This window comes from Zootoca vivipara, chromosome 13 (genome assembly GCF_965207765.1).
Source record: "Zootoca vivipara chromosome 13, rZooViv2.hap1.1, whole genome shotgun sequence".
NCBI classification, from domain to species: domain Eukaryota; kingdom Metazoa; phylum Chordata; class Lepidosauria; order Squamata; family Lacertidae; genus Zootoca; species Zootoca vivipara.
Genome location: NC_142596.1, coordinates 31793757 through 31806445, shown reverse-complemented (window position 1 = coordinate 31806445; position 12689 = coordinate 31793757). Strand labels below are relative to the sequence as shown.

At 46.3% G+C, this 12689-nt stretch overlaps 1 protein-coding gene across 4 annotated transcripts in view; it reads right to left on the bottom strand.

Annotated features, from left to right (window-relative positions):
• USP7 (ubiquitin specific peptidase 7) overlaps positions 1-12689 on the bottom strand; it is a 74111-nt gene that overhangs the window by 2328 nt on the left and 59094 nt on the right. For all 4 annotated transcript variants that reach the window (XM_035130565.3, XM_035130567.3, XM_060282537.2 and 1 more), the window contains 10 exons: positions 11750-11817; positions 10987-11087; positions 9441-9594; positions 8641-8708; positions 6313-6421; positions 6145-6222; positions 5439-5539; positions 4094-4193; positions 3439-3558; positions 2970-3041 (listed from right to left, as the gene is read on the bottom strand). In XM_035130565.3, coding sequence (XP_034986456.1) covers positions 2970-3041; positions 3439-3558; positions 4094-4193; positions 5439-5539; positions 6145-6222; positions 6313-6421; positions 8641-8708; positions 9441-9594; positions 10987-11087; positions 11750-11817 — 971 coding nt within the window. The remainder of the gene's footprint in view (positions 1-2969; positions 3042-3438; positions 3559-4093; positions 4194-5438; positions 5540-6144; positions 6223-6312; positions 6422-8640; positions 8709-9440; positions 9595-10986; positions 11088-11749; positions 11818-12689) is intronic.

Sequence of the window (12689 nt, the reverse complement as noted above, 5' to 3'; positions counted from 1 at the left end):
GTCTTATGCTTGCATTTTCTTGGCTCTCATCTCTCAACCCAGTCTGCCCTGGAAGGTGGTGGACTCTCTTTCCTTGGAGGTTTTTAAGCAGAGGTTGATGGCCATCTGTCATGGATGCTTTAGCGAAGATGCCTGCATTGCAGTGGTTGGACTAGATGACCCTTGGGTCCCTTCAAAATCTATGATTCTAACCCACAGCATGGAAACAGGCCAAAGTTAGCATTCCCATTGTTTACTATCAGAACCACCCCGACACCTTAGACAAGTGCCGATTCCCAAGGTGGGCAACCTGGCAAACTCCACTGGCCATGCTGGCAGCTGGGGCTGACAGCAGCTGGAATCCAATAACATCTGGAGGGCACAGGGGGTCCAGCTGTGCTGGGCTTCTTGCCTTTCCCATTGCCAGGACAGTAAGATTTTATCTCCTATTACAATACAAGCAGGACCCCACTATTCTAGCAGTAGTGGAGATAGCCCCCTGGCATAGTGCTGCTGTTGCCCCTCCTTGTGCCACCGCGACTGAAGTGGCTGCCAACTGACTCACCCTTTACCTTACCGCGCAGTGCCACTGCGTTTCCTAGGGGAGCCCAGTGGCTGCTTGGAACGAGGCATTCACTATCTTTAATGCCTTGGAGCGCCCTCAGCAGAATTATGGGGAATTAAGAAAGAGGTGATACAGGCCTGATGGGAAGTGTTTGGTGGGGTTAATTTCGGAGGGGGCTTGCTCAGTGGTTCTTACCATCTGTGCAGGGACTGGCAGGGGGTGGGGAGGCCGGGATCTACCCTGTTTCTCATATTTTAAGACATACCCATAAAATAAGCCATAGCAGGATTTTTAAGCATTCAAGGAATATAAGCCATACCCCGAAAATAAGACATAGTGATAGGCGCAGCAGCAATGCCGGCCGCGGCAGGAGGAGGAGGAAAAAAATAAGACATCCCTTGAAAATAAGCCATAGTGTGTGTTTTTTGAGGAAAAAATAAATATAAGACGTGTCTTATAATATGAGAAACATGGTACCAGCTGTCGATATGTGAAAGATATAAAATAATAATAATAATAATAATGTTGTACCTTGGAAGCCGAATCGAATCCGTTAATAATAATACTACAGTCGTACCTTGGAAGTCAAATGAAATCCATTCCAGAAGTCCGTTTGACTTCCAAAAAGTTTGGAAACCAAACTCGGGCTTCTGATTGGCTGCAAAATAGTTCGCAAACCGGAACACTCACTTCCGGGTTTGCGGAGTTCGGGAGCCAAGATGTTCGAGAACTAAGCTGTTTGAAAACCAAGGTACGACTGTAGTAGTAGTAGTAATAATAATAATAATAATAATAATAATAATAATAATACCCTGCCCATCTGGCTAGGTTTCCCCAGTCACTCTGGGTGGCTTCCAGCACAATATAAAAACATAATAAAATGTCAAACATTAACAACTTCCACACAGGTGGTTCTGATACACAGATGCTGATGCCTGACCAGGCAGGACTACCTAAAATCCCACCCTCAAATCGCAGAGCATCAAAATATGCAGAAAGTGACTTTGTGTGTGGGGACACAGGGGGCAGAGGAGCACTTGCAGAATTACAAGAGACATTCATGTTGGCAGGGCTAACTCCAGAGTAAAAGACGCAGGTCCCTTCAGAAGCTATGCCACGCATCCCCAAACTTCGGCCCTCCAGATGTTTTGGCCTACAATTCCCATCATCCCTAGCTACCGTGTTTCCCCCTTTTTAAGACGTAGTCAGAAAGTAAGCCATGGCAGCATTTTTTAGCATTAGCGAGATCTAAGACACCCCCCGAAAATAAGACATACCTCCATGCGAGACCGCCGAGCGCCCCAGCCAGCCAGAGGGGCCTGGAACCGGCTGCTGTTGCTGCAGAGAACGCATGGAGCGCCCTGCAGCGCCTGGCCTCTTCTTTTCTTTTCTTTTTTTTGGGCTGCCCGAGGCCTGCCGCCCCGCGCTCCAAAGCAGCGAGCGCTCGGAGCGCCCTGCAGCGCCTGGCTTCTTCTTTTGCGGGGGGGGGAGCTGCCCGAGGCCTGCCGCCCCGCCGCCATAACCGGCGGCTGCAGCGCCGAGCGCTCGGGGCGCCCTGCAGCGCCTGGCCTCTTCTTTTTTGGGGGGGGAGGAGCTGCCCGAGGCCTGCCGCCCCGCCGCCGTGACCGGCGGCTGCAGAGCGGAGCACTCCGAAGCGCCGAGCGCTCGGAGCGCCCTGCAGCGCCTGGCCTCTTCTCTTTTTGTTTGGCTGCCCGAGGCCGGCGGCTGCAGAGCGGAGCGCTCCGAAGCGCCGAGCGCTCGGAGCGCCCTGCAGCGCCTGGCCCCCTCTTTTGGGGGGAGAGCTGCCCGAGGCCTGCCCCCCGCCGCCGGAAGCGGCGGCTGCAGAGCGGAGCGCTCCGAAGCGCCGAGCGCTCGGAGCGCCCTGCAGCGCCTGGCCCCCTCTTTTGGGGGGAGAGCTGCCTGAGGCCTGCCCCCCGCCGCCAGAAGCGGCGGCTGCAGAGCGGAGCGCTCCGAAGCGCTGAGCGCTCGGAGCGCCCTGCAGCGCCTGGCCTCTTCTTTTGGGGGGAGAGCTGCCCGAGGCCTGCCCCCCGCCGCCGGAACCGGCGGTCTGCAGCGCCGAGCGCCCGGAGCGCCCAGCAGTGCTGGGCGGAGCACCGAGCCAGCAGCCTGCCGCCTCGGTGCCGCGCAGAGCGCCCAGCAGCACCCCGAACCAGTGGCCTGGCCCCTCCGAGGAGGCCTTAAGGTACCGTACAAGACATCCCCTGAAAATAAGACACCGTGTTCTTTTTTGAGTAAAAAAAGTTGTAAGACGGTGTCTTAAAAAAGGGGAAACACGGTAAGAGGACCAGTGGTCAGGGATGATTGGAATTGTAGTCCAAAACATCTGGAGGGCTGAAGTTTGGGGGTGCCTGAGCTATTCTATGCTGAGCAACATCTTCCTGAGCGATCTGCTGTGAGGCAATACCTTTTCAAATTCCTTCTCCTGGATGTCCAGCACTGTCTGAATCCTCTTCATCACCTCTCGAAAGTGTTCACCCTAGGCAGAAAAGCACAACCCCAGGCATGCAAAAAAATTAATGCCAACCAAAACCTATGTGGCTAAAGATGCCACTGAACATGTACTAAAATGTAGCCAAACTTGGGTATCAGCGAACCTCTAAATACAAACAAAAGGAACTAGATGACCAATTTATGTAAGGCCACCCAAGTCACAGAAGCTGAATAAAATATGCATACAAGAAACAATGACCGCAGGTGACTGTTGCTACTCCTGGATAATCCAGGATTTAATGCAACGAACTTTCCCTTCTAGTAACACCAGTCTTCTCCAATGTGGTGCGCTGCAGCAAACCAGGATGGTACGACATTGATGAAGGCTACCATAAACCACCTGTGTTGCAATAGTACATAGTTAATAGAAACAGGACTCTCACCTGGTGTATCCTTAGCAAGAACGGAGTGCCAAACGTCCCAAAAACCTCTTTCTGGAAATGAGCCACTGTGATGAGCATCTCATTCTCCTTATCTAGATCTACCTGGTCCAGTGGGATTTCCTGCATTCAAAGACAGCAGCACACATTGTGCATCAGGCAGATGCAGCACCAGAAACAAAAGAAGACACAGGCAGAAACACCAGCGATGGAAACTGAGTTTTTAAAAAATGAAACTCATGAAATAACGAAAGCCACAGCAGCAGCACAACTTCTTCAATATTCTCTTTGTGTCTAGAGATGAATTGGGCCCTGATAAGGAGACTTACTGGTTCCTCCTCATTGGGGAAGGAAGAAGCAAGCCCCACCCACCCGCAACTTAGTTGGGGAAGGTTGCTGCAAATGCTAATGAGGTAGAATGGCCACCATCCATTGTTGCTATTTTATATATTTCATTTTTTTATTTAGAAAGGTTTATAAATTGCTTAACCAAACGTGGTGTTAACATAATGAAATTGGGCACAAAACATAGTTAACTAAAGTAATCTAGAATCCTCCTCTAGACACATTATGTCTGCCACTGGCCTCAATAACTGAAAGTTGGAGCTGTTAACTATGACAGTTTAAATATTCACATTTCACACCACACCACACTGACCTCTATTCGAAACGTTCGACTTGTTGCTGGTGATAAACACTCTAACAATTCATCTTCCTGATGGACACCAATTATTTTGTAACTTACAATTTCTAGCAGCCTTAACAAGAGAAGAGAAAGAACACTAAGTATTGTATTAGGGTTAATGGTCTATATAAACCAACAGTGTCATGAGCAAAAGGAGCTCCCAGCAGATGGCACCCAATGTCTTACTTAGGTGGAGTAGACATCGAGTTCTGCTGAGTTAATTATTTGGCCCTCCAGATGTTGCTAAACAACATCTCCCATCAATCCCTGCCAGCTTCGGTCTCAAGACTCCCAACGGAGTTGTAGTCCAACAACATATGAAGGACCAAAAGTTTCCCACTTCTTTAGAGAGTTTTAGTTAATGTCTGATGCTAGAGATACTTTATTTGACATTTGGAATGTTATTAGGTGAACTGTGGAGGAATTCATTCAAAAATATGGGAAAACATTCCAGGTTTACAACAAAATAAAGATTCTGTTTTGTAAAGATGCTTAGGTACACCAGTGCTTTTTTCTAAAAAAAATATGTAGGGGTACTCTTATTTCCCTACTCATACTGAAATGTTGTTGTTTAGTCGTTTAGTCGTGTCCGACTCTTCGTGACCCCATGGACCATAGCACGCCAGGCACTCCTGTCTTGCACTGCCTCCCACAGTTTGGTCAAACTCATGTTCGTAGCTTCGAGAACACTGTCCAACCATATTGTCTTCTGACGTCCCCTTCTCCTAGTGCCCTCAATCTTTCCCAACATCAGGGTCTTTTCCAAGGATTCTTCTCTTCTCATGAGGTGGCCAAAGTATTGGAGCCTCAGCTTCACGATCTGTCCTTCCAGGGAGCACTCAGGGCTGATTTCCTTAAGAATGGATAGGTTTGATCTTCTTGCAGTCCATGGATAGGTTTGATCTTCTTGCACTCCATACTGAAATACTGTCCCTCAATGAGGCCAAACTTAGATTCACAAAATGTTTAGGGGTATGCGTACCCCTGCATCCCCCCAGAAAATAGCACTGAGGTACACACATAAGCCTTACTTATGTGTAAGCAGTCACAAAGGGGAAAAGGATTATGGCTGGCCTTCTCACCCAGCCCACATATTGCAACCCTGTGCTGTTCCCGCCCTCCCCTTGTCCAAAGAACTCCCTATATGCGCAAGCAGGCAACCGATGACCAGGGCAGGACTAGTGCAGCAATCTGTCTGGAGCAGGCTGAGAAGTGTAGCTTCTTCATGGAACTACTTTCATGAGAGTAACATGCAATAAGGGCTACCCACACCGCCCCTCAGAAGAAGTGCTATGCAAGTAAATGAACAAACACTTGCCTTAATTTCCCTGAACCTCTCTCAGCGAGTTCTACAGCTTTTTTACATTCGTCTAATAAGTCCCGTACACACCCATGCTTGTCTGGATATAGTGTTATTTCCTAAACAAACATTAAGGGGCGGGGGGAGAGAAGGGAATCAGTCAAGAAATAAAATGCTATGAGAAACACAAGGAAATGAAGCATAGAATATAAAAAGTTCTTGTTGCTACAGGCAAGGGCTGGGACCTGCCCAGGGACTCCCCAAACCAAAACGAATGAGCACATCTGTTTCCATGACTTTCAACATGGGGCTTGCAGCATAGGCAACTTCCCTCCAAAACACGTACAGCTTGTCTATTAATTATACCCTTTATGTGACACATAATGGACAATTTGGAACCCTGTTGTACAATTACTCAGGTAGAAGTTCACATAGGGAAACCACTATTTTATGGCACTGAGTAATGACATGAAAGACCAATACTTTAGACAGGAAAAACTCATTCTCAGTCATGGAAATATCAAGGCATAATATTTTTGCATTATGAGAAAAGGGGATGTCAGAATTTGAATTTTGTAACTAACCAATATTTTGCGATCTCTGCCTCAGGAAATACGGTAATTGTGGGGCAAATTTTAATCTGCAAATGCATTTAAACTAAGCATCCAATCCTACTTCTTTGATTGCAGGCTAGGTTCGATATTTTCAAGGAAAAACAGCTTACCTCTTCTCTAAACTGGCTGTTTAACCATATGCACTTAAAACTTCTCCTGTTTTCAAAGTCTGTGATTTTCATTTTAAGCTAGGGAGGAGAGAGGGGAAAAAGAAATGTGGTCATTATGCAGATGAACCAAAGAATCTTCTTCCATATATGGACAAGAAAGTCTCCTACCTGCTGATAGTAAAGTTTCTTGGGCTGTCTAGGCTTGAAGAACTGCAGGAGATCTCTTAAAGTTCCATCATAATTATGTCTAAGAGGGTTACCTGGGCCATCTCTATAACTGAACAAGAAAACCAGGAGAGAAGATTTTTGAAACACAAAGTTAGTTCAGTGCTCACAATCTGTACAGTTGGGCAACACAACTGAGAAAACCCCTACCCTACCCCAGTCACTACCCACTGAACTTTAGATAGCCATAAGGCCCAGAAGAGGGCCTCCAATGAGAAACAAAGGGCTTGGGCAGGCTCATATTTGTCTGCAGTTTCTTGGACCACCATCCTAAGACCGACATATTGCTGTCAGTGCTGCTACTATAACTTTTACCATATTTGACTATAAAACTTGAGGAAGAGTCCTGTTAAACTCAAAAGCTCCATCACTGTTTGTGTTTTAATTGATGCAATTATGATACTGTGCCTTGTCCCGCTTTTAGTCTGTGCAAAGTTCCCTCTCATTATGTTCTTTCTATATATGTTCTTTCTGTGCCCTCTCCCCCAAAACTGGGAGATTTGGGGGAGAGGGCACAGAACCAGGTTACCCCGGGGCAGTGTTTCCCAAACTTCTCCCAACCGTGGCCCCCTTCTAAACATTTTTCCTTCCTGTGCCCCCCCTCATCCTACCGTTAGAAAGGTAGCTATTGAAATGTTCTATTTGTAAACAGAACATGTTTTATTTTATAAATTTTATAGTTTAGACAAAATACAATTACATAAAATAATAGGAACATAATGGAATATTGTTGAAGCAGAAAAACATAGAATCACAGAGCTGAAAGGGACCCCAACGGTCATCTTTCTAGTGCAACTGCCTGCAACATAGGAAACTCTGCTAAAGCATCCAAGACAGATGGCCATCCAACCTCTGCTTAGAAACCTCCAAGGAAAGAGAGTCCAGAACCTCCCAGGGGAGATCCATCTTCTGTGTATTATAAAAAGTAAACAACATTTATTTGACTCCAGTTATTGGACACAGAGGAGGAATCCTACACATAACAGTCCAAAAGCATACCCTCCAACATTTCTCCGATGAAAATAGGGACATCCTATTATTCCATAATAATATTTTTACTATTTATACCCCACACATCATACTGGGTTTCCCCAGCCACTCTGGGAGGCTTCCAACATATATTAAAACATAATTAAACATTAAACTTTTTTTTAAAAAACTTCCCAATACAGGGCTGCCTTCAGATGGCTTGGGGGTTGGATAACTCCATGCCCCTCAACATTTTTCTGATGAAAATAGGGACGGCCTAAGGAAAAGTGGAACTTTCTGGGATCAAATCAGAAACTGGGACGACTTCTGTAAATCCGGGACCACCCCTGGAAAACAGAGACACTTGGAGGGTCTGCAAAAGACGCACAGGGATTTCTGTATATATGGGAAAATTTTAAAAAGCAAGTGGTCCTCACTGACCTAGTGCAAAATGATCTTGTCATCTGGAGGAGCCCAGGCTCCTTTACCTGGGAGTAAGGCCCACTGAATTCAGTACGGCTTTCTTCTAAGTAGGCACTTAGCTATTTATTAGATCAGGCATCCCCAAACTTCGGCCCTCCAGATGTTTTGGACTACAATTCCCATCTTCCCCGACCACTGGTCCTGTTAGCTAGGGATCATGGGAGCTGTAGGCCAAAACATCTGGAGGGCCGCAGTTTGGGGATGCCTGTATTAGATGCAAGTCAGCAGCACCAGACGACCCTGCTTGGCTAGGGGCGGTTTTTACCCCGCACCTTGCATAGCCAGGCAGATGCTGCCAACAGGCCCTGCACCCCTCGGCAGCATCCCAAGGCCCTGGTCTGCTAGGTGCTGGGGTGGACTGAACCCTGCACCTTGCGGAGTCACGCCCAGGCTGCCAACTGGCCCAGCACTGGCAGCAGCTACAAGCAGTGGTCAAAACGGGAGCTTCAGCGATCTCCCTCTCCCACTCGAAACAAACCAGGACAGCTCCAAGAAAATGCATGTGTCAAAAAGAAGCGCTAGACTGCCCCCTGGTAGGTTGCCCCCTTACCTGCTTGTGATTGGCCAAGCAGATAGCCAGCCAATCAGGATTTTTAAAATTTTAAAAAATGATCCCCTCCTTTTCTTCTCACTTCCCTCTGTTGCCCCCTAGCCTCGTGCTGTGGCCTCACCATTTACGTAATTTTCACCTGTGCCCCCCTTTGAATATTCTGGGGGTCCCCGGTTGGCATTAGCAACTTACCCCAAAGACTACTACTGTGCTAAAACTGCATAAAAGGCACTACAGCTGAAATATTAATTCAGATGATGGCTTCTTACCCTTGGGATTTGAAAAACTGTAGTAGCATAGGGTCAGTATTCAGCCTTTGGGCGACTGTCTTTGCAACCTAGGAAAATAAATGTTTTAAAAAATCAGAATAGAAAGCAGCCAGTTAAGACAGTGAATTTGAAATAGCACTGGGAACAATCCACCATGCTTAGGTTTTCTCATTTGCTGCTAATGAGCATTGGAGCCCTTTTAGTACACGATGGGGCTCATGGTTAGGGAAGTTTGCTTTAATTTTAAGTAAGAACAAAATTACCGTACACATGCAGGAGAGAACAAGGTGGAGGAGGTGACTATAGCATGTCAAGTTGGAGAAGGGTGGTGCACTGTCAGAATACTCCACCAGGTACACTAAGCTAAATGAAGCAATGGTCTGGGCTGGTATAAGGCAAGTTTCATATGTCTCATTCCAGAAATATTTTATGTGACTACCACAATCTGGAATAAAGGGGCACTATTTTCAAAGACGTTTGCCAATCTGATAGTTTAGCACCTAATTTCATTGATGGAAATGTAAGGGAGTATATTTAATATAGTAAGCCCACAATTTACGCACATTTCACTTGTGCACATTCAGCTTTGTGTGTTCGGCAAAAAAAAAAAAGTGTGTGTGTGTGCGCGCACACACACACACACACGGGGCAGAAAAGAGGCAGAAAGGAGACAGGTATCCAGGAAAAAAGGCTTTGGCAATCCCACCCGCCATGGAACCCATTTTTTTTTCTATACACAGTTTTAGCTTTAGGCAAGTTCCCCAAAGATAACCCCTGTGTAAGTTGTGGGCTTACTGTACCTGAAAATAATTCATTCTGTTGGATAATGTGACAACAAAACCGGGATCATTGGGGATGGTCTTGTCACAGAAGATGACATCAACTCGGTGGTAAAGGTCTCTGAAGTACTCTTTTGCTGTTGGTAGCTCACTGCTATCATTCTCGGGGTCATCCCTGTTAACAGAAAAGATCGCAGCTGGTTTAACTACACAAAGGTTGTTTAAAAGCTCAGATGACGCAGGAAGTCTTTAAAGCCTTGAAGCTTTTTGCACAGCCTTCAAAAATAATCCAAAGCAGCTGAATAGATCTGTGCTGCATAAAGGGAGTTTCTAAACAAAGCACAGACAGGTCTAGATTAGTGGTTCCCAAGCTTTGGGGGGCCATTCCCCAGCCCTGCCTGGGGGTTCCATAAACTCATCCCCAGTGCCCCTTACCCTGTAAAAAAACATTATTCAGAATAGCCGTTTGCACAACCCATTAAGGAAGATAATAACACAATAAAATTCGAACCCATAACTATGAATTGCACATTTATTAAATATCCAGTTTGAAACTATTTAGTTTAATTCAACAAAATTTATAACTTCATCCAGAGATATTACATGAAAAGCATTTTTACACATTCTTACTAATGAAAACGTAAGTGTGAAGAAAATTAGCTTAAAATATTTATATACCGGTATAACCTCTTACCAAATATGCACAAATCTCCACCTACTGTAACTAATTTATAGGGAAATCAATGGCTGTTGCCAATAATTGGCCATCTTGTGACTTATGACAACTCAGAATAATAAATGCAAACAAACAAACATGACCAAAGGAAATAGTTTTGAAAGCGATTAAGAGCAGTAAGTTTAAACATGAAGCAAGGAAGCTGTTTGCTCTAGGCTCTAGACTGGTCAATCATAAATAATCAATACACACACTTGGAGGGGCCCAGCTTCAACACCCCCTGCTGCCCCCATGACTCTTAGTGCCCCCCCTCAGGTAATTCCACCGCCTGCCTGGGGAAAGAACTGCCCCCTTTGGGAACCACTGGTTTACATGAACATACATGAGCCTATTTATCTGGGAAACAGGGGATTGACACAGTGCTCCCTCCAAATCAACCATTTATGGTGAAAATCACATCATCTATGTGGCAAATGACAACAGTGTCTTCGTAGGTTCAAACCAGCATTAGGATTGTCAAGGATTGCATTCCACAAACCAGGGTGAGCGAGGCCAGAATAAGCAGTGGGTAGTACTGGAGCTGATGGTGGGGCCACATGTTTTCCTTTTTTGCTACCTGTTTCTCTCCCCACTTTATTCTCTTCCATCTTTCTTCCAGCTGCCCCCAAAGCTACGCTCCCCTACCCTGAACACAACAATAATCAAATTTGCATGGGAGATTTCCCCACTTTAGCCTAACTAGGACAAGTGGGTGCAGGGACAAGGAGGGGCTGGTAGTTCCTGACCACTGGTTCAACCTATCAAGCAGACTTCTATACCGATTCTATTAAAAAAAAAGCACTGCAAAGCTTGTGTGGTGAATGATTATAGTAAGCCTCAGTGATAACCTACTTTTGAAACACAATGATGTCACCATCCATGAGTTCATCAAGAGCTTTGTCAAGGGAAACATCATAGTCTTGAATTCTCTCTGTTAAATTCGGCTTAACTTCCTGAGGCAAAAGGGAAAGAGACATCACAAGACAGTTATCATCAAGGAGGAACAAATTTCCTTCCAATCCAAACTTTAAAATGTTGTGTTGTTTCCATTCATACATACACAGTGCACTGTAACAGCAGCCACAAGGGGAGGTATCAATAGTACACCAAACACTCCAAAGACAAAGTCCATATGCAGACAATGACATCTCAGCTTCATAAGCCAAAATTTTACAGAAGAGAAGCAAACCAAGAAGGTTCATTAATTTCAATGGGTCAACTCTGAGCAGTGGACGGGATTCACCTAATGATGTTTGTAATAGAGCAACACTGGATTCCACAAAGTATTTTTAAGCTGGGTGAAATTTATGATCCAAATAGTGTATTTTTTTGGGGGGGGGTAATCACATTATTGACACCGGAAAACAATTTTAATTTTGTAAAGTCTAAAACAGTATAGTTTTTGTTAGATGTGACTTTTCATTTTAAAGAAAGTAATTTTACAGAAATTCATTTTTTCAAGAAATTCCTTAGTTCATGTTGCATTGTGTCTATCTTACAATCATGGAATTTTGAGACTCCTTTGTTGTAGTGATATGCGGTACTTCAGCAAAAGTTTCTAAACGAACAACCGTAACATTGTGACCTAGCTTAAGGAATAGTAAGTGATCCAAACCTCATAGAGGATAAGATTAGACTCTTGGGGAAATCCTGCTCTTTCACACATAACCGGCAGCAAGTCACCTTTGGGGAAAAGAAAAGAAAGAGTATTTACCATTTACTACTCCAACTTGGCCGGGAGCGTGGGGGGACATCTATTACAACATCCTGCTTTTTAAACATTCCATCTTCAAGTTTATAACGCAGGAGACAAAGACAAAATGATGAGGCTACTCAACCATCTGAGTTCAGGTAGGCTGATGGACTAACACAGGGGTCCCCAAACTTTTTCAGCCGGGGGCCGGTCCACTGCCCCTCAGACCCTGTGCTGGGCCGGACTATATATTTTTTTTTTTGGGGGGGAAGCTACGAGGAAGCTTCCCAGGGTGGTGGGGGGGGAGAAAGAGGGGAAAGGTGTTGGCGGGGAGAGAAAACAGCTGCTCTGTCATTAGAGAAAGGGGAGAGGACACACATGTTTTCTCTCCCCGCTGACACCTTTTCCCTCTCCCCTCCCCCCCCCCGGGAAGCTTCCTCGATCCGGTGCCGAGCGCTGACCCGGCAGGCCGCTTCCTTGATCTGGAGGCCTGCCGGGTCGTCACTGATCAGCGCTGCGCAGAACACCGGATCGAGGAGCCGGTCTGCAGAATCAGCGCCCAGCAGCGCCACACGGAGCATCGCCTCCTCAATCCAACGTGGCTCTGACTCTGCAGACCGGCTCAGCAGACTGAGGCAGCGGCAGCGGGACGAGGCAGCGGAGGAGGAGAATTCGATGCGCGCTCAGCCAAGCGGCGCAGAAAACTTTCCGCGCGCTGCTCACGCTGCTGGGACAACCCTTGGAGGAGCCGGGCAAAAGTGGGCAGGAGCCGCCGCCGCCGCCTGTTCCTGCGGATCCCCCTCGAGGCGGGATCTTCTGGAGCTGGGCGATGGAAGCCGGCCAAGGAGGCATCATTGTGGCT